Here is a 19,446-nt window from a genome sequence, read left to right as displayed (position 1 = left end):
AAAATAGAAGCCTCCTAGTCTTAAGGACCTTAGAACCATTTGCTATTTATTTCGTCCTTTAAAGAAAATGAAACATACCAATGTACAAGTTAAATTAGAAACTAGTCTAGTATCCTAAGAATACTACTCGCGGTATTCTACACTTACAGAAACTCTACCCAGTACTTCAATAAAGCATAGAATAGTATACAAAGCAATATAGCGCCAGCTTGTAAACCTAAGTTCGAGTGCAAATTGGTTTCGACCTCCTATATATTATAGGAGTATCTAAGCCAAATCTTCCTAACTCTACATTTTCTTAACTACCTGCTTTCAAGACTCCAATCATGCCTCCCAAACGCGCTTTAAGTCAACCACCAGTACTTCCCCGCCTCACTCGAGCGACAGCCTGGAGGGACGAATACCATCGGATCACTACACGGTATCTAGGGTTTATTAACGGCTTCCCATCCATACCCGAAGAGCCCAATCTTATAGGGCCTCCGCAGGATTGGAATGCTGGGTATCGTCGAGGACTCTTAGCCACCCGCGCTTTCGTCCTAAATACCAATACCCCGCTTTCCGAGGTTAGCAACCTTATCGCCCAACTTTGGGACCTTTTTGAGACAATAATCAGGGCTCGCAACCGCATTGTGGGTGCAGAGACGGTAGCGGATATACGGCGTATCCATGCAGTACGCGACTCCTATGACCCAGCCAATCTACGGGAGCACGCTCTAAGTCTCATTAGCGCATGGGCTGCTCTTGCCCTAAACCCACACCTTAGGACTACCTCACTGGTACTCTACCGACTGGGTGTTACCCTTCGTTGGGAGTTATCTGAACGAATCGAACATTATTGGAATGAGCACAACTATCCCACGATCCTCGACGAAAATGACCATAGCCAGGTGGTCGGAAGCTTTCGGGCACAGCTGTCTTCTATCGCGGCCGATTGTCAACGTGCCGCCCCTAATATCCGGCCTGTGACCCCGGAAGTCCGCAACGCTCTCCTCGCAGGGCTCCGAGAATCATTAGAGTTCTACCGCGACTCACAAAACCCATTTCTAGACAGAGCGGCCCGAGCCCGCGCAGCTGGAGCGGTTAGCAACGCGACGCGGGATCTCTGGATGCTCCTGAATACCTTCTTCCAAAGCGGCGGTCCGAACAACACTGGCTTCCATCACGACGTAGTCACCTTCCTTAGGAGGCTCGTCGAGATCTATGAGACAACCCTTTCGTTTATGGATATAAACGAGACCTTCCGTGAGGTCTATCCCCTCTGGCTTCAGATACTCGGACTTCCTACTCTTGCGGTAGACGCCCAATTGGAATATAGTATGGGCGTGCTTCTGCACTGGCCTACAGTTCCACAAGGTGTCACACAGCCCCCTAACTGGCAGGGCCCTTATTCAGTTGTCACACCTTATGTAGCAATCTCGTCATCTGAGTCTGGCCAGGGCTCGGATATAAACCCCGGACTTGACGGTGCTGGTGATCAATTGACCGGGTGGAGTCTTATCCGGTCCGGCCTACACCAGCAGCCACTTACTACGGATATGGAAGGCGTTGTCGCTGCTACCAATGCTGGAAAGCTCAAGTGTATTATTTGTGCTAAGGCCGTCCAGCTAGGAGATCAGGTTGTCTCCCTCCGTCCGCACTGCCGCCACTGGTTCCACCCCCGTTGCCTTGATAGTCTAATGCCACAGTTTACCGAGCACTGCCCGGTATGCGGTATACATGTCAAGCCGGGTGGTAACTGATAAGAGGGGGTATAAGTGATAGGTATATGTTGCGTTTTTCTGGTTATTTTCTTTTTCTTTTTCAACTTGATAGATAGTATATGTCTCTCTTTTAGTTATACTCAGGTTGTACGATCCAGGCTGTCCTTTGTCCAGCCACTGTTATCTGATTACGTTGACTCTTATACGTGTGCTTCTGACTTTATATAAATTATTTGATCTGTTTTTATTATCGTCGCCTTTTGTACCATTATTATAAATCTCATATTGTCCATACCTAGCACGATCCGTTTTTAACCGCGGTCAGAAAGTAGGGCGGATATAAAAGTGTAGGTATCGATCAACATGTAAGAGGTCGATAAAGTCTAAAATATATTTTTGTCAACAATTTATGAAGTTTATCGAAACTCCGACAATTGGTTAGATTCCATCCAGTTTCACTATATAGAGTGTTTTACCTGGAACAAATCGATGAATTCCACGTCTTCTCAGATTGTCGCGGAACATCGAGAAGTTCCCTTTCTATTTCTTGTTGCATCAGAAAACCCGGTATAGAGCTTGGCGCATTGGAACGTCCTACCTTAGCTTCAGTTTTTTGCTCTCCATTTTAAATGGAAGATAAAGGTAGGTATAATATCGCAGAGGAGTCTGAAAACTGTAACAGGTCACGTATGTGAAGTTCGGACATTCAGAAAAAAAGTCTATACCCAAGGGACCATTTCGGACAAGATTGTTGGGGGTACTTTGTCTTGATTGTTGATACCCGTCTGTCCCGATATCCCGATTTCAATAGGATTCCTATGGCGATTGTAATGGGATTTTGACCCTTTCCAGCTTAGCCTTTGACGAAAAAAGACCATATGCGCATGACCATTTCGGACGTGATTGTTGGTGGTCCTTTGTCCTGATTGTTAGTAGAGATCTTAGATAGGGAAGAGAGAGAGAGAGGAGAGAGAGAGAGAAGTAAGATCCCAGGGATTCTTATAGTAAGAGAGAGAGAGCCTTGGACCATTTCGGACAAGATCGTTAGTAGTCCTTTGTCCTGATTGCAATGGGATCTGGACTGTTTTTGTGATATGTTTAAGTTCGCAATATCACCTCACGCTAACAAAACACATAGAGATCGGCTATTACTGACGACGAAGCATAGCGTCGTGATCCGAACCTATTTGTATACGACTTGCGGGTATGATGTATGATGCAGGATGCATAACTGGCGGTCCTGGTGATACAGGGACTCGGCGAATCGGGGAGCCAGGGGAAGCGAAGTGAGAGAAGTGACCGAAGTGAGAGCTGTATTGCAGAGAGAGGGGGGCACTCTGCGATGAATTGACTTTCTTTACAATTTCTTTTGTATTGTTTGCACTAGTTAACTATGCCGGCCGGTTTGTCGCCTTACAATTCAGGTTGCAGCACCTCGGGAAAACTGAGTCTTGCATACAGGGTGGTTGGATACTGGGGATGCACTATCATTTGTCGTCGAAGAGGAGGCTCTAGGGACGCTACTTCCGCATAGCAGCATGTATGTAATAGCGAGTTAAATCGGGTTAGTGAATTAATCATCATCATCATCATCATCATCATTATGAAGTATAGCGTCGCGAGCCGAACCTGTTCGTATACGACCTGCCGATATGATATATGTTGTATGAAGCAAGAAGCAATATTAGAAAATATCAATTTAGGAAATTTTTAAAAATACAGGCAGAGTTATCGATTTAATTATAGGCCTCTCTACAATATTAAACATCTTATACTATAGTATCCAAGCTAAGCAATTTTCTCTTAGAGATTATGAGGTTCTACTAGGAACACATAAGCAGTAAGAACAGATTCTGTAGCATTGGATTGGAGCATAGCCGGATCCCCTATTAGAGGACCCGTATAAGCCTCTTATATCAGTATACCGACATTCTTAGCCACCATCAGAGCCTGCTCTACCTTTGATAATGAGTTCGATATGCAGCTCACAAAAACAACAACACCGGTCGCAAAACCGGAAGTCCGACATATATTGTATATACTTAGTCCATAGAAGCAGTTATATAGTTAAAGTTCGAGATAATCTCAAAATCACTCCGACAGTGACCTTCCGGCGAACACTCACGTCCAATAATTTGGGTAAATAGGGGTTGGTATTGAAGCACCCAGCATAGTATGTTCCAAACAAAAAAACCACGATAGATAGAGCGCCACTAAAAATTCACCCCTGCTAGTACAATTAATCTCCCAGCATAGTTCATCCCCAATAGAAAGACCAACCCCCCATAATTTGCGCTTTTATTCAATAAAATTCCTCCCAATTCAAATCCCATCGCATCGCACTATACTACCACCTACACCATACCCCCCATCCGACAATGTCTACATGTACAATGTATCTCGGACTCGGACTCTTCCGCCGGTACCTGATATCGTTATCTTCGAAGAACAGGATCGCCTGCGCTTCCTCGACGCACTCCAGACTGCACGTCTCTCCATCGTCGACCCACTGTCCTACCCGAACGTAACCGATCTGGCTGTATGTCTGTTCGCACGCGAACTGATATTCCTCTTCAACGTTATGACCATAACAGACCGTCGGGTGGTAACAGTCGATACATGTGACGCCCTAGACAACATTGTATCTGTCTAGGCCTTACTCGATATGGACTATCTTACATCACTCAATGTCGCATACAGCAACACCGATCTCTGCAACTATATCCTGCGACTCATCAACGGTTGGGATATACTTTTACGAAGTCACGGCACTGGGGCTAGTCCCATCATCATCGACTATATGAAAACCTGTCTCCTCCCAGAGTTATAAGTCGCGACACCACGAGCCAATGTGACTCCGACCGAGCCATCCTTATTGTACAAACAGTGTTATATACCGGCTGGCAGAAGATAGAGTTATTTTTGCTAAGATATTATAAGATTTCCTTTGTCGGTACATGTTGGTTGGTCGATAGATAGGTGACAACGGGTCTATACTTGAGGGGCAATATTCTAGAGTGGTAGCATACCCTCCAAATAGAAGAATTTCTAGTTAATCGGGTTTAGGGCTTTAAGTCGAAGTCAGGTAGATGTCAATTCGGATAGTAATTGGTATAAATATTAAAAGCCCAATGGTAATATATACAAATTCTACATTATCTATAATAACTAGAATACGATATACAACTACCCAATATAGAATATCAAACCACCGGTAATATGCATTTTGATAAAGCAGAGACAATCAGAAACCACCGAGTAAAAGTACGTCGAGGTAGCCAAACCGGGATTAAAGAAAAAATAAAAACTCAAAGATCAGGACCACAGCATATACCAGCATAGGGTATAACACATCAGGGTCCAGATACATTCCCCATAGTTGAAGAGGTTAAAGCAGAACGAATCATAGAACAGAACGAGGAACCACACTTTGTCTCCATATTCCAGGATACTAGTCTAGTTGAATGGCCGCACCTCTCTCCCGTGGCCGGAAGACTCGATTGTCCCAGTCCATCTGACGGCGAAGGGCGACTTCCTCCACACCAGCATTCTGCGCAATCAAACAGCAGGCTTCCTGCCATGCGTCGTATGAGATAGTAGGCCGACGCTTCAGTCCGTCCCTTAGGAGGGCCGAAGATGAACGCCGAGCGGTCTCCTGTGGTGCACGGAAGCAGGCCAAGTTACCCGCCACACAACGCTGGCAGGTCGTTCCAGGACCAGGCTTGCAGAAAGGCCGCTCAAACACCAGGGATCTCTTGTCATCAAAGGCGACACACAGAATACAATGTAGACACATCTCCTCTGTACCGAACATTGTCGATCGTAGCGCCGGGTTGATCAACGCGAGTGAGAACCCAGTCCTCAGGCAGTCCAGGAGGGGAATTTCGGCAGCCTCCTGATATCTCGCAACCCATGAGATATCGCCTACAGCTGGCTGTGAGGCTGGGAGTTCCTCAATGTCTGAGCTGCGTGTGGATGAGACCGAGATAATGGATGTGCGGCTATTGGTCTGCCGGTGGTGGCTCCGAGCCGAGGACGGGACACCACTGGGGTGAGTGGTAGCGGGGGAGGGAGCTCGGGAAGATACAGGGGTTGAAACGGGCTTATCCAACCTCTCTAGCGATTGGCCGAATCGTGGAGACGCCATTGTGATGCGATGCGAGTTGGTGATTCGATGGTCGACTGAGTGAGTCGGCTTTGAGCTTGGCTGTGAGGATTCGATGGTCGACTGAGTGAGTCGGCTTTGAGCTTGGATGTAAGGATTCGGGATGTAGATCCGTAGTGCCAATGTCGGTGTAGCGTATGGTGGAATGTAGACTTCGCCGTATGAGCTTACAGTCTGTGCGAGGTGACTGGTCGAAGAGAGTTGGGTTTAAGCGGAGTGTGAGATGGAGCTTTGAACTGGAGGTGTTGAGATATATATTAGTATGTGACACACTGAAGGACTTAGACGGTAGAGGAATGGTCACCTGGATGTACGATGAAGTTCAGATATTCACGTATCAATCACGTCGGCCCTCTTACTATACATGATGTAACAGAGGGGCCACACCAGGGCGAGTTAGATAGGTGAGGTGGACAGGTAGCGAGAGAGTACTGCGTCTGCTTATGAACAGGGGTAAAGGAAGTTTATAAAGTGGAAGCAGAGGAGGTCAGGCAGTCAATGTAGGAGCGATCATATCCTGCACACTCCATAGATGTCGCACCTATCCCAACATCGACAAGAACCCACAACCTATGCACTGTGCCAGTAAGTGAAGGTTAATCTCGACGAGGATCCACTTCCTACACTGTGCATCAGTACGATAAGGTCAGTTTCAACGAGCATTCATATCCTATATGCTAACCCAGTGTCTGCAGGCCAGCATCGACCAGCTTCCACGTCGAGACACTTTCCTCGTACCACAAATCCCTCACTCTCCCACCTCACTATGGCTTCAACAAGCACCAGTCCACAAGATGAGCGCCCAACAGCCGTCCTCGAATTTCCTACTCCTGACACCACTACAATGCCAAGTCTCCCATGTATCCCCTACCTCAACCAGCAGCTCGACTCGTGGAATATGGATACTGCGTTCTGTCCCGTGAGATATCGCTATTACGAGGCCAACGAGCGGGAATACCTCGCTATCCACGCAGTATATATTGACCAGATCACATCCCCGTCACGTCACGCTAACATCTTCATCTCCTAGGTCCCTCCTGGCTGCGCCTATATGTTGTGTGAGCTCCTGGGTCTAGTCCAGTACACAAACATGCTCTGGCAGAATACCGGACCCCCTACGAACCCGAACTCCTTCGCGCGGTCGCCCTCAGGATCCGGTCCCTCGTCCAAGACTTTGTCCACGTGGTCACCGCACACCGGCGTATATGGCGTGTGTCTCCCACCGATATCACACCTATGAGTAGAATACATCCACCCGTCAAATATCAACATACTAACCAAGCCGCTCGAGAATACTATGCGCCAGTACCGCACCCGCTTCTTCGAGGCCCGAGGTCGGATACCAGATGAGTACAGCCAGATCAGTGCGAGACCCCACACCGGATACCCCGGCATTCTTTACGCCCGCTCATTCGCCCACCCCGGGGTGCGACGGTCATTGAACATTGCACGATCCTTCCAGCGTAACCAGCTTGCCTTTATGAATCGCATATGCGATCTGATCGACGAATTTGACGAGAACTTTGGGGATGGGTCGGAAGATAAGGACGAGGACGAGCGTTCCAGCAGCCAGTGGAGGCGCCTAGCCCCGTTCCTGGAACGTGATCTTCGCCGAGGATAGACAGACCACCGGTAGACGGTCATGACAAGTGGATTGATCGATAGTGAAGATGCCGAATGCAATGACAGTTTTCATCACACAATGAAAAAGCCTTAGATAAACTGCAAGCTTGCAGCCGAGTGTGTATACAGCCCAGTATACCGTCATAGGTTGACGCAGGGTTCGAATACGACGGCAAGCGGTACGGGCCGACCCGTCAATACCACGTGGGCCATACTCTATGTGATAAACCCGAGTCAACATTATATATTATCATTGACAGTGCGCGCGTTCATTATTGACAGTTTTCTACTGCGCGCGATCCCCTATTGATGGCATACACGCTTATTATTGTCAATTTTGCACTGCGTGCGTATCCTCCATTGATAGCACGCGCGCTCATTATTGACAGAGTTTTCTATTGCGCGATCCCCGACTGATGGTACGCGCGCTCGCTCATTATTGACAGAGTTTTCCATTGCGCGCGCGGAATCCCTCACCTACATATTCTACTCCAATTCCCTCCTCTTACTTACCACCTGCCACACTCCTACCCACGTTCGAAAGCTCCACTCAAGGTAAGCCCCACCACTCCGATTGCTGTTGCAGATACTGATCCCGTTGCTACCAGAGTCTCACCTGCTCAAACCTTACTCCACCCGATCTACTCTCGTCTGGGCCCACCATCGTGTTTGCGATGGTGAGTGGCCCACCCTATCCTCGACGTTGCTAGACTGACTGTCTTCTAAGCCTCTCCCGGAGATGTCCGACTCCATGGCTGAAGCCGTCGCACTCCTCGCCGCCACCAAGGACGTCCTGCTGGGAGTCTTGGGCGTTGTCGTCGTCGCCAAGGACTTCCTCGACAAGGTGAAGGAGATTGTTACGGCCGCCAAGGAAGTGGTCACCGCCATCGGAGAGCTGGTTGTCGCCGTTCGAGACCTTTTCCAGGACGTTCAATGGGCGCAATGGAACGAGAACCTTCGATGCGATCTCCAATGCGTTGAACAATCAATTCCCTTTGATATTGTTGATTTCTACTGGAGATTAGGAACAGCAAGACAGATTCAATCGATACGAAATATACTCGAATCTATAATGGTCTCCCTCCATGAGATAAAAAGATAGTATTCTTCCCCGTAACTCCGCAGTAGATACCGCCCGGCAGAGTCTATGCACCAATGCCGTAAACAAAGAGGCAGATTATCGTATCCCACCAACATCCATGTCCCCTCCCATCCTACCTAGAGTCTAGAACCGACTCAACATCATCAAGGCAGTTGCGTAAGATAGACATCTGGTCGATCGTCACTGAAAGGATGACCGTGAGTATTGACAAATATATCCTCCATCCAACCTGCAGTATCATCATAAAACAATTCACTCGAAGCCACAGACTGCCTCCTCCGAACTCCGTCGTCAACCCATCCGCCAATACAAGTACTATCCGGTCGGATCGCTGGTTGAACAGGTACGGTTGCCTCAGCCAAGAGGAAATCGGTCGGGTCGAACTGGGAGGAAGCAAAATGCGAGCTTCCATACTGGCAGGAAGCGACCGGCGACTGGCTATCCGGAGATATACGCTGGGCCGACACGACAGGCGATGATGGTGGGATACAGTGCAGAGTCCTAGGCGATTGTCGACTGCAGGACAATTGACTAGGACTCTGTACTGCTATCGTGATCTCGCCTTCTTCGGTAGAAGCAGAAATACCCAACCCTGCAGAAGGCGCCATATGAGACGCGAGCACATCCAAGTCCCACACCGGCGGACTTGAACGCCAGCATGATTCACCGGCCTCTTCCATATCCCCTATAGTAACATCTCGGTATGTCTCATACCCAGTCTCACACGCAGTCTCCACATCGGTACCATCACATCCAGGTAATGTTTTTCCTGCGCCACAGCCCGGATCGTTGCCTCGCGCTGGATTGGGATCCGATGAAGATCCAATCACAATTAAATTGTTACCAAGATCCCTCTGCGGTTTTAGATCGGGGCCGCCACCGTCGATTCTATCGGTCCACAAATCAAAACAATCCCAGTCAGCGGCCCCGCCAAGTACCACCCGATCGGTACTGAGAATCGCTCCGTCTGGCAGGTCTATATCAGCCACGAATCTGCTCGATTCAACCGGCTCCGGCGACCGATCACGTCTGGCGCTAGCGTTGAAGAACTTTAGGAGTAGTGGCTGACTGGACGGCACACGGGTATTCGGGTCTGGGATCCCCCGCGCCCTCCGCTCTGTACGCGCCTTGGCTTCTGCGTCGGCTTTTTTCTTTTTATTCGCGATTCGTCTCGCGTCTTTCTCCCGAATCTGCTTCGCCCGAGCCTCGCGCTGATCCTCGCGGTCCATCCGGGCGATCTGCGCGGGTGTAAACCGGAACGGTTTGCTTCTCTGGTGTCGTCGCTTTATATCTTTGGACTTTTCCATGACAATCCGCCGCTCGGGAGGCATCCTGACATGGGTGAGCCGTACAGCGGCAGGGGGATTCGATTTACGGCCAACGGAGGTGGGTGTTGCCGCTATATTATACCCCGTTTCAGCCGGTAGCTTGACAGGTCCAAGATGATTTCCACAGACTGCTGGCGATCGCATTTCATTTTATGCCGCTCGATACGTCCCAAAACCAATTCTATCTGTATGAGACGTGTCTAGACTTTTTCTTTTGAGAACGGGGTGACAGATAGTATATAGGTGATAGGTCATCTTCACAGCCCTATCTGGTATGCTCCTACCATGAATCCAAAAAAGCAACTGGATATGCAGCCGATATGGTGGAGGAAATTAATATATATATCCCCATGCATCCCTATTCACCGACATATCTTCGCTCACCCTCAAATCCCCGACTATGGCCGAGAATCCATTTATACCACCTCAACACCACCCGGTGGTCGTCTGTTCGCAATGTAAAATCGGAGTTCGGCCCAAAGAGACCAATGGTCACCTCAACCACCAGCATAAGAAGCTCAGCCCTGCCGTCCGCCAGCAGATCGCCAGTCGGGTCCAACAGTGGGACCGAGCGGCCGAGTGCGACTCCTATATCCCGCCAGCCAGTCTCCCTATGCCCATTGCCGGGATCGCCGAGTACCCAGACGCTCTGATGTGCACCATCCAGGATATCGACTACCAGGCAGCCCAGAACGCCGGCTCGGTCGATATGTGCCGGTATATCGCACGAACTCCGCAGACAATGAGGAAGCACTGGCGCCTCCACCATCCGGCGCTCCTTGAGAACGGCGTCCCTAGCACCGCACAGCCCACCACGCAGGTGGTATGCCAGAAGGTATTCACCTCGGGAACTGGATCGCATTATGTGATGATCGAGGCCCAGCCAGCCAAGCGCAGCGTCCAAGACACCCACCCGACGACACTGGATCCGCTCTATACGCAGTTCGACCGCCTGGCCGCACTTGGCGATCCGGCCACCGATAACCGCGATATCGATCCCGCCCAGGCTGACGAGGCCAACCCATGGCTCCGCCGTACCCAGTGGGCGGAGTATCTCCAGGGATCGGACCCAGACGACCTGATCCAGTGCGTACGACGACCGGAGCGTGGGGACCAGCTCGAGGCGGAGCGGACGGCTGCGGCCATCTGGGATGCGATGGAAGCGGTCACCCACCGTAGCCAGAGAGTCACCGCACTCACTGGCCACACCATCCGCATCGCCGCCATCCGCGTGCAGCGGGATCAACTCCCCCACAAACCACTGCAGGCGTATATGGACGGGGCTAACATCCAACGCCACTGTCTCCCGTGGCAGCAGATCCTCATGTTCTTCGCTCGGACCCAGACCCCACACCAATGGAAGAGCCCGTCCTATCGCCTCACCCCTCGCCAGCGTCTATCATGGGAGCACCTCTGGCGGCAGGCTGGACTCTCCCTCCATGGACCAGACCCTGACAGTCCTCCCGTGCTCAGCCGCTGCGAGACGCAGGAAGATTGTGGGGTTGACGACGTCGCCAGCGAGTGCTCCAACGACAGTGACGATTCGATGGACGGCGAGCAGTACGCCACGGATATCAGCCGTCCACTGACCGAGCTCGACCGTGCATGCTTGGATTTCTGCATCGAACTCCTCAACCAGCAGATCCACGTCCAGGACTACGAGTGCGCGCTGCTCTGTGCCCTTGCTGTCCAGGGCCACGGACCTGGTGGATGGCGTACCGCAGATAGCTTCCCCCCATTTTATCCAAGGTAATCAAGATTGCTCGGTTTATGGTGGTCCACACGGCCATGCTGCTCGACCCAAACGCCGCCAGCGTGATGCAACAGATGCAGGATCCGAGCAATATCTCCGACTGGCACAGTGCGAGTCCCCTGAACGACCCCAGTTTCGTGACGTCTGGCCGCCATGCCACGGTACTAGCACCAACCACCCGTACCTTTGCACAGTGGGTCGATCATATGGTCGACCTGTTCATGGTACGTGGCTCCCGCAGTCCTCTCCAATGGATGCTCGACCTTCGATCGTACGGCCTCAAGGTACACTTCAACAGTACGGTGCCGGGCCACGTCAGCTGGATGGCCGAGGATCGCCTACTATACAAAGACCTGAACTTCACGATGACGGAGTTCCGGTCGTTCGTCCATCGGCGGGTGAGCGACGCGCACGAGTGTCTGTTCGACCAACTCCTTTTTGCCCCGGCCGAGGGTACGGCGGCAATCCCTACCATCCCATGGAGTCAGCTGTACGACGACCCCGTGGAGAGCAAGGACGGATGGAATTTCCTGCAGGACAAACGGACCCCGTGGCCGGTTGACGGATCCAACTGGCTGTTACTCCGCACCCGCAACACACCGAGTATCCAGAGCCAGTTCATCGACGACCGGCAGCTGACGACAAAGCGAGTTGACATCTACCTCGACAAAGTGATCCGCTTCCGGGAGAAACTCTGCGTGATCGTCCACCTCTGCGGCGGCCAGCCAGCACGTGGCCGGGAGCTCCTCAGTATCCGACACCGCAATACCCCTGGTGGAGGGATTCGCGATCTGTTCATCGAGGATGGGATGGTCACGTTTGTGACCAAGTACCACAAGGGATTCTACGCGTCGAACGACGTTAAGGTCATCCATCGGTACCTACCCCGGGAGGTCGGCGAGTTGGTCGTCTGGTATCTCTGGCTGGTTCTGCCGTTTGTGGAAAAGCTCCAGGAGTATCGAGCCGAGCGAGGCCAGCAGGATCACCTACGGTAAGCCCTGTCCAATCCATCACGACCGCATCCCTAACCTTGTACAGTGATCGCCGTGCGTTCTTATGGCCACCAGACTACACTGGCAAGAGCTGGAACCGTGACCGACTGCGGGATCAGCTCAAGATGGCCAGCTTCCACGATCTCCAGGGACAGTCCCTCACACCGAGTGCATGGCGTGACATCTGTACCGCGATCAGTCGCCGTTTCCTCCGTGCTGTGCATCAATCGGTCCAAGCCCAGGATAGTGGACAGGATGAACCGGATGATCCAGACGACGAGAGCGGCATGGGATTGCCCGAGTGGCTGGCACACGCCTCCGACATGCAGGCCGGACACTCGTCCAACGTGGCTGGCACGACCTACGGCCGCCTGATCAACGAGCAGCCTGGCACGACGGCGTATCGACGGCAGATCTTCCGTGTTGTCAGCGAGGACCTCCACCGATGGCTCCTCTTCCCATCTGCCACGGCCCACCGAGACGAAAAGAGGCCACTCGGCCCACACTCGCCGTGGCAGGTGGAGGCGCAGCAGAATCGGGAGTACTGGCAGCTCCAGTTCCGAGAGGCGTCGTTGGAAAACCAACTCCGTGATATGACCGGAGATGAGCAGGCGCGGTTCCGTGGTATGCAGGGTCCTGCTCTCGAGGCCATCCAGGAGGGACGGAGTCCTGTGATCGCCGTTATGCCCACTGGTGGTGGCAAGAGCCTTCTCTTTATGCTGCCGGCGTGGATCTGCTCCCGTGGGACCACGGTGGTTGTGGTTCCCCTGCTGGCACTCCGAGGGGATATCCACCGTCGCTGTCAGGAACTCCAGCTGTCCAGTGTGGAGTGGGAGAGCCGGCGACCAGTCGACAGTGCGTCGATTGTGCTGGTAACGCCGGAGTCAGCGCTGACGGAAGACTTTTTTGCATTCCTTAACCGCACCAAGGCGCTCTACCGCCTCGACCGGATCGTGATTGACGAGTGCCATGTCATCCTGAACAATCAGAAGCACTTTCGACCCGACCTGGCGCGACTGGGGCGTCTGACCAAGTTCCAGGTCCCGATGGTGTACCTCACTGCGACGCTTCCCCCCTGAAGTCGAAGACGAGCTGTTCATGCGGATTCGTACGCAGCGTAAAGACGTACATCTTTTCCGCGACCGGACATCGCGGCCGAACGTTGCGTATCGTATGTACCAGCCAGCGGTCGAGCGGCAGTATCAGTACGGGAACCGCCCGGCACAGGCGCCCGAGGTGATTGATTTCATCCAGCAAAAGGTCCGCGATAGTCTGCCAGGTAAGGTGCTGGTGTATGCAAACTCCGTATCTGCCGTCAACGCACTTGCAGAAGTGCTCGAGTGTGATGGATACCACAGCTCCCAGAATGCCAAGGCCGCTATACTCGAACGGTTCCGTACTGGTGAGACCTCGGTGATCACTGCCACCAGTGCACTTGGTATGGGGGTTGACATCCCCGATATCCGCTGCATCATCCACCTTGGCGCTCCCTACTCCCTCCTCGAGTACGCACAGGAGAGTGGCCGCGCCGGACGGGATGGGTTACCCAGTGAGGCCATCATCATCCAACCAGTTGGAGCCCCGCGTATCCAGCAGGGGGGCAGCGTGGCCGAGTTCGAGCGGGTTGGGCGGTTTGTGGACTGTGCTGCTGGGGACTGTCGACGGTATATCCTGGACCAGTACCTCGACGGCTGTGTGGATGGATACTCCCGCCAGCGATGTGGAGACGGAGCTGCTGGTCGTCTCGAGCGGCGGTGTGACCGATGCGAGCCAGACCCAGAGGATCCGGATAACGTCGATAAGAAGAGAACGGTTCGGGATCTTCGTACCACCGCATACAGTCCGTCCACCCAGTCCATCGATACGGACTTTTGGACGTCTGAACCCAGTGGGTTATCTAGTGCGACCGAACGCAGTCCCTCCTACCACGGTTGTCGGTGGCTAGAGGACGATCCATTGGATGACGAGGCGCCGGATGATATCGACATTGACTGCTACGTGGACCTCTTTGAAGACTTTCCCCCTGATCCTGCCGTGGACGATGACCATGTGGCCCAGCTTGCACAGGAGCACGAAGAGGCCGAGCGGTTGCAGATTGAAGCCGACATTGCGGTTGGCGAACAGATGCTGCTGGACGAGCGGTTCCGTGCTAAGGCGATGAGTCCTCCTCGGATAGCCAGTCTTGCCGCTGCACGTTCGCCCACCACTCCAGCGATTCTACCGCCGCGGAACTCTCCCCGTGACGTGAGCCACCTCAGTCCCCACACACCATCTGGGAAACGCGCTCGACCGATCTCCCATGACTTTACTGTCACAGATCCCCCGGCCGTTTTCTGCACTGCTCGCGATATATACAAGACAGGCCAGAGCTCGTCCAGTCTCCCGCCGGCAACCAAGCGACCGTATGTCCCACGAACGCCCGTCCTCGCGCACCCTCCAGGGCATTCCACGCCTCGGTCCACCCCACCGCGCATCGAGCGTACCCCGTCCAAGGTCCGGTACACGGATCACTCCGGATCCCCTGCCAGCGAGACCCTGATCGCGGAGGTCATCCGGTGGGGTCAGCAGTGCTGGTTCTGTACGCAGGATGGGATGGAGCTAGAGCAGGTCTCCCACGATCTCTGGCGGTGCCCTAACCCAGGGAACCAAGCGGCCAAGGAGTGGTGGACGTCCCGACGTGGTCATGTCAAGCTCGTACCTGGCACAGCATGTTTCAAGTGCTATATGCCACGACGGACGTGTGACCCTGGACACTTCCCTGGTACAATCACGGAGTGTAAGTACCGAGGGATGGTGTTCTCGATGGTAGCGATGATGGCGCACCGGACCCAGCCGGCACGACTAACAGCTCGGACAGGCAGTCGTGTCGCCGCACGCAGTATCCGAGATCGATGGCTTGAGGGGATCGTGCAGCGGTTGACAGGCCATTCGTATGGCGAGACCATTGATCCCCACAACCGCGATACGATGTGTGATTATCTGGGGATGGTAGACTATACCACCGGCTTCAATATGCTGTGTAGGGATTTTATTTGGTTGCGAGTACAGTGGCAGAAGGCTGGGGAGAAGGAGGCACGGATCTAAGCAACTCTAGCAAATTAAGTACTATATGAGAGTCGATATAAGGAATAAGTAACCTTTCACGCGTTCTCGTGTGTTTATGGCCAGCCTTCCGTGTAGATTTCTTCGGCAAAAAGAAGCCTTCTGAGAGTAAACGGACCTGCCTTTCATCACCTTTTTCTTGTCCTTGACGCTATCTCTGAGTGTGCTCCTCACCTTTGCCTTGTCCTTTGAGGCCATCTCTGAGTGTGCTCCTCACCTTTGCCTTATCCTTGACGCCATCTCTGAGTGTGCTCCTCACCTTTGCCTTGTCCTTAACGCCACCTCTTAGTGTGCTTATCGCCCTTTTCATCCCCTTTCGTCGCAAGTGACGCCACGTCCCTTTGTACTTTTCATCCTCAGCAATCATGTCTGAGCGTCGTCGCGCCCCCGGCGACAGCAACCCCTCCGGCCAGCACGTTCGTGCGCAACTCTCCACCTCGGTCCGGCAGTTCCTCTTTTGCCTCACATGCGTCCAGCTCAATGTTATAAACTGGATCCAGGCAGGGGCCGAGCATGGTTTCGGGTCTCGTTTTGAGTTTCGCTGTGTTCAGGACTCCGGTAACTCCAATGACTGCCAGAACTGTGCCCAGGAGGGTCGGAATTGCGAGCAGGTAGTATCACCGCATTGAATCCACGATCTCTTTGCTGACTCCCGGTCTCCCTCTTAGGTTCCTGCTGGGATCGAAGGCCACCGTTACGAGTTGCTCTCCCTGATCGCCTGGGTGAACCTGATGTGGGGATCCTATGACCCCACACGGCCATATTTCGACGGGTTTGAGCGTAACTGGATCTTGCCTGGCCGGGTCCTCGCGCAGCTGGGGGCCAAGATTGCCAACCTTTGCCAGTCCTTTCGTCTGCTGGCCCAGAATCACATTGACGAGCATGGAATCTATAGCGGTTGCTCGGTATGGTTCTTACGTCCTATTTTCCAAGCTCTTCTTGCTAACCTTTTATTGCTTGATACCAGCGGGCTCGTCGTGCCCACTACCGGAACTGGCTGCTCAGTCGCCAGCCTATCCCCTGCGCGATCGAGCTTGACGGCAGTCCTGAGAGATTTGCAGATTTCTCCCTCTCGAAGCATAAGTCCATTGACACGGAAGACCATGTCCACAATTGGTATGGTGCAATTCGCAGCTTCCGGCAGAGTGTCACTCGCCACGTCGAGGATGGTGTTCGAGGCACTATCCACCAGAACGATTATGCAGGCTTCCTTGGCCGCTTTCCGGATCGGATACTCCCTGCGTTTCCCCATGGTTTTCAGTGATAGTGGGTAGTCTGTCGTGTGGTCCTGGCTAGGAATAATTCCGAATGATATGAATAGTGCAGTGGGATTTTCTTCCTGACATAGTCTTCTACTATAAGCCGATATAACCCAGTCCCATCATTTAGTCCTCAGGCCCACTACAATCAAATTCGAGAGATACTCTGGCAGGTCTGAGAGAAGTTCTCAACGGTCATAGTATCCTGATTGACTGCCCACCCAACCCGACACTGTAGTCGGTATGGCAGTTTCGAGTACAACACCCATTTCCGGGTTTCTTCGAGGACCGCAGCCTCTTCAGCGAGCAGTATGAACTCGGCGAGGAAATCGGGGAAGTCGTCCTTCGGCTTCATGATTAGTTTACGATATGCAGCGTAGGCCTCGGCACGTCGGTTCGGATTCGCACACCCGGTTTTCAGGTGGACCATGATGTCTTCGGCGTCGACGTAGGGGTTGCTCGAGTCGGAAGTTATTCGTGGTGCGATCGAGAGCCGAGGCTTTCCTTCGCAACGACTCCGTACACAGAGCTTGCGATGAACGGGCAGCGGGTAATGGTCTGCATTCGCTTCAAGTGTCTGTCGGACCACGGTCTCCCAGGTTTCACATCGGACTTGTTTACCGTCGCGGAGGATCGGAGGGTCAGGCATCTTCGTAGTCTTTCGGTTCGCAGTAGCGTCTACGATGGGTGTGCCAGTGGGGGTTCGGTTCCGGAGCTGGTTGGCGAGATGTCCGCGATGTCGACGTGCAATGTCACGATGAGCCATAGCGTCATTCCGTTCGATTTTCAGGTTCTCGATCCGGAGGTTGGATCTTAGGGGTTGAGCTTGAAGGACTGTCAGTTGGAGCTCGAGTTCCTGGATCTTCACGTTCAGTGTTTTGTATTGACGAGCGAGGTCATGGAATGGCTCCTTTGTTAGAGTCTCCTGCGGTCGGTCACACATAGAGGAGGATGGTGATAGATAGACTGCGACATCGCCCGTCCATGGGCACTAGAAAGTGTCCACGGCCCGTGGGCCTTTTGAAATTCGACGCCCATCGCCCATCCTTATGCAAAAATAATGCAAAAATTACCCTATTCGGCGATTTTATGTACATAACTAGTTCTTGGCAGTACCCACCGTGCCAAGAGTGCCCGCATATGTCTTGGCGACGCTAAAAATGTCTCCACAAAAACGGGCGTTGTCGCAGTCTAGTGATAGAGAACGATCAGGGTTATCTCGTTCTGCGGTCCGAAGTGGTCTCATGGATCCGGTAATAGGGGTCTTCGGTTCCGGAAGACGTGTTATATGTGTAGGAGTTTCTTGATCAGGCGCAGCAGCAATGGGCTGGTTGGCACGGTTCGTCGGGTATCGTTTCGTCGTAATGATTCGGATTAGTCGGACTTGCTTCGGATGGGATCGAGTGGGTGGACATTCAGAATTGTAGGGTTTTGTGTTAGGTTGGTAGCAGACTTCGCATTTGATGGTGAGATTATAATTGGGTAGGCAGGTTGATTTTAGGAATGGAAGTATAAAGCGTGGTGATCATCGGCTCGGGCCCATATTACCAAGATATAAGGCAATGTGGTGATATCATATAGGGTGGGAGTGGTGGTGGCTAAGATCTAGATGGGTGATATAACGAACTAGGATAAATTTTAGTTTAGGTTCATTAGGGTTAGATTATAAGGTGGAAGTAGGGGTAGGTTGGAGAGAATTAGGATATGATTTCGATGAAGGTTTAGGGTTTTATTAATATAGGTTGGATGGAAGAGAAAAGCTTAGGGATTTAAATTAGGGTTTTTTTTGAGTTGGATATATGTTGGAGAAAATTTAGGTAGGGAGTATGGCGTGTTGATATATATTAGAGAAAAATTGGGTAGAGTGATGATGGTGTGTTGATATATATTAGAGAAAAATTGGATATAGTAGTGAGGCAGGGTCGATATATATTGGATATAGTGATGATAGTGTGTTGATATATGGTTGATATATATTGGATAGAGTGACGATGGCGTGTTGATATGACATTGATCAAGCTTAGACATAGTGGGGAGACTGGATGTTCAGGGTTTGATATAAGCTTGATAAAAAGTAGGGTTATTTTTAACGAAGTTGATAGGGGTATAGTTAGAAAAGTTCATAGCATTGCGTAGACGAGGTACGAGTGGTTTTATTTGGAGGTATTTGACGGTTATTGGAGTTCCCAAGGATCACAGCCGTGTAACCGTTATCGAAGTTCCCGAGGTTTAAAGCCGTGTAACCGTTATCGGAGTTTCCCAGGATTAAGGCGGCCCCAAGACGCGATACCGTGGGGCATGTGTGGTTGGGACGTCGCGGGTTTCAGGGTTTTTCGGGTTTCAGGGTTTTTCGGGTTTCAGGGTTTTTCGGGTTTCAGGGTTTTTCGGGTTTAGGGTTTAGGGTTTAGGGTTTAGGTTT

At 52.0% G+C, this 19,446-nt stretch overlaps 11 protein-coding genes across 11 annotated transcripts; 9 read left to right on the top strand and 2 right to left on the bottom strand.

The window, feature by feature from the left end:
* Window positions 1-326: 326 nt before the first annotated feature.
* On the top strand, window positions 327-1,742 carry N7487_010702 (uncharacterized protein; the record flags this gene model as incomplete). The annotated part of the gene is made up of 1 exon (XM_056878432.1): window positions 327-1,742. One exon carries the CDS (start codon window positions 327-329, stop codon window positions 1,740-1,742), a length of 1,416 nt encoding a protein of 471 aa, XP_056723751.1.
* Window positions 1,743-4,089: 2,347 nt separating this feature from the next.
* N7487_010701 (uncharacterized protein) lies at window positions 4,090-4,356 on the top strand (the record flags this gene model as incomplete). Its single annotated transcript, XM_056878431.1, has 1 exon — window positions 4,090-4,356. The coding sequence occupies one exon, from the start codon at window positions 4,090-4,092 to the stop codon at window positions 4,354-4,356; it is 267 nt and encodes an 88-aa protein (XP_056723750.1).
* A 798-nt stretch (window positions 4,357-5,154) lies between these two features.
* N7487_010700 (uncharacterized protein) lies at window positions 5,155-5,850 on the bottom strand (the record flags this gene model as incomplete). The annotated part of the gene is made up of 1 exon (XM_056878430.1): window positions 5,155-5,850. The coding sequence occupies one exon, from the start codon at window positions 5,848-5,850 to the stop codon at window positions 5,155-5,157; it is 696 nt and encodes a 231-aa protein (XP_056723749.1).
* A 784-nt stretch (window positions 5,851-6,634) lies between these two features.
* Window positions 6,635-7,489, top strand: N7487_010699 (uncharacterized protein; the record flags this gene model as incomplete). The annotated part of the gene is made up of 3 exons (XM_056878429.1): window positions 6,635-6,841; window positions 6,899-7,078; window positions 7,175-7,489. 3 exons carry the CDS (start codon window positions 6,635-6,637, stop codon window positions 7,487-7,489), a joined length of 702 nt encoding a protein of 233 aa, XP_056723748.1.
* A 741-nt stretch (window positions 7,490-8,230) lies between these two features.
* Window positions 8,231-8,593, top strand: N7487_010698 (uncharacterized protein; the record flags this gene model as incomplete). Its single annotated transcript, XM_056878428.1, has 1 exon — window positions 8,231-8,593. The coding sequence occupies one exon, from the start codon at window positions 8,231-8,233 to the stop codon at window positions 8,591-8,593; it is 363 nt and encodes a 120-aa protein (XP_056723747.1).
* A 143-nt stretch (window positions 8,594-8,736) lies between these two features.
* Window positions 8,737-10,065, bottom strand: N7487_010697 (uncharacterized protein; the record flags this gene model as incomplete). Its single annotated transcript, XM_056878427.1, has 1 exon — window positions 8,737-10,065. One exon carries the CDS (start codon window positions 10,063-10,065, stop codon window positions 8,737-8,739), a length of 1,329 nt encoding a protein of 442 aa, XP_056723746.1.
* A 256-nt stretch (window positions 10,066-10,321) lies between these two features.
* Window positions 10,322-11,674, top strand: N7487_010696 (uncharacterized protein; the record flags this gene model as incomplete). Its single annotated transcript, XM_056878426.1, has 1 exon — window positions 10,322-11,674. One exon carries the CDS (start codon window positions 10,322-10,324, stop codon window positions 11,672-11,674), a length of 1,353 nt encoding a protein of 450 aa, XP_056723745.1.
* A 35-nt stretch (window positions 11,675-11,709) lies between these two features.
* N7487_010695 (uncharacterized protein) lies at window positions 11,710-12,669 on the top strand (the record flags this gene model as incomplete). Its single annotated transcript, XM_056878425.1, has 1 exon — window positions 11,710-12,669. The coding sequence occupies one exon, from the start codon at window positions 11,710-11,712 to the stop codon at window positions 12,667-12,669; it is 960 nt and encodes a 319-aa protein (XP_056723744.1).
* A 122-nt stretch (window positions 12,670-12,791) lies between these two features.
* Window positions 12,792-13,745, top strand: N7487_010694 (uncharacterized protein; the record flags this gene model as incomplete). Its single annotated transcript, XM_056878424.1, has 1 exon — window positions 12,792-13,745. The coding sequence occupies one exon, from the start codon at window positions 12,792-12,794 to the stop codon at window positions 13,743-13,745; it is 954 nt and encodes a 317-aa protein (XP_056723743.1).
* Window positions 13,746-13,764: 19 nt separating this feature from the next.
* On the top strand, window positions 13,765-15,750 carry N7487_010693 (P-loop containing nucleoside triphosphate hydrolase protein; the record flags this gene model as incomplete). Its single annotated transcript, XM_056878423.1, has 1 exon — window positions 13,765-15,750. The coding sequence occupies one exon, from the start codon at window positions 13,765-13,767 to the stop codon at window positions 15,748-15,750; it is 1,986 nt and encodes a 661-aa protein (XP_056723742.1).
* A 383-nt stretch (window positions 15,751-16,133) lies between these two features.
* N7487_010692 (uncharacterized protein) lies at window positions 16,134-17,032 on the top strand (the record flags this gene model as incomplete). Its single annotated transcript, XM_056878422.1, has 3 exons — window positions 16,134-16,379; window positions 16,437-16,673; window positions 16,736-17,032. 3 exons carry the CDS (start codon window positions 16,134-16,136, stop codon window positions 17,030-17,032), a joined length of 780 nt encoding a protein of 259 aa, XP_056723741.1.
* Window positions 17,033-19,446: the final 2,414 nt, after the last annotated feature.

This window comes from Penicillium crustosum, assembly GCF_028827405.1.
Source record: "Penicillium crustosum strain IBT 35664 chromosome Unknown utg000005l_segment0_segment0, whole genome shotgun sequence".
Classification (NCBI taxonomy): Eukaryota; Fungi; Ascomycota; class Eurotiomycetes; order Eurotiales; family Aspergillaceae; genus Penicillium; species Penicillium crustosum.
The sequence above is the reverse complement of the archived record's forward strand: the minus strand, read 5'-3'. Positions and strand labels throughout refer to the sequence as shown.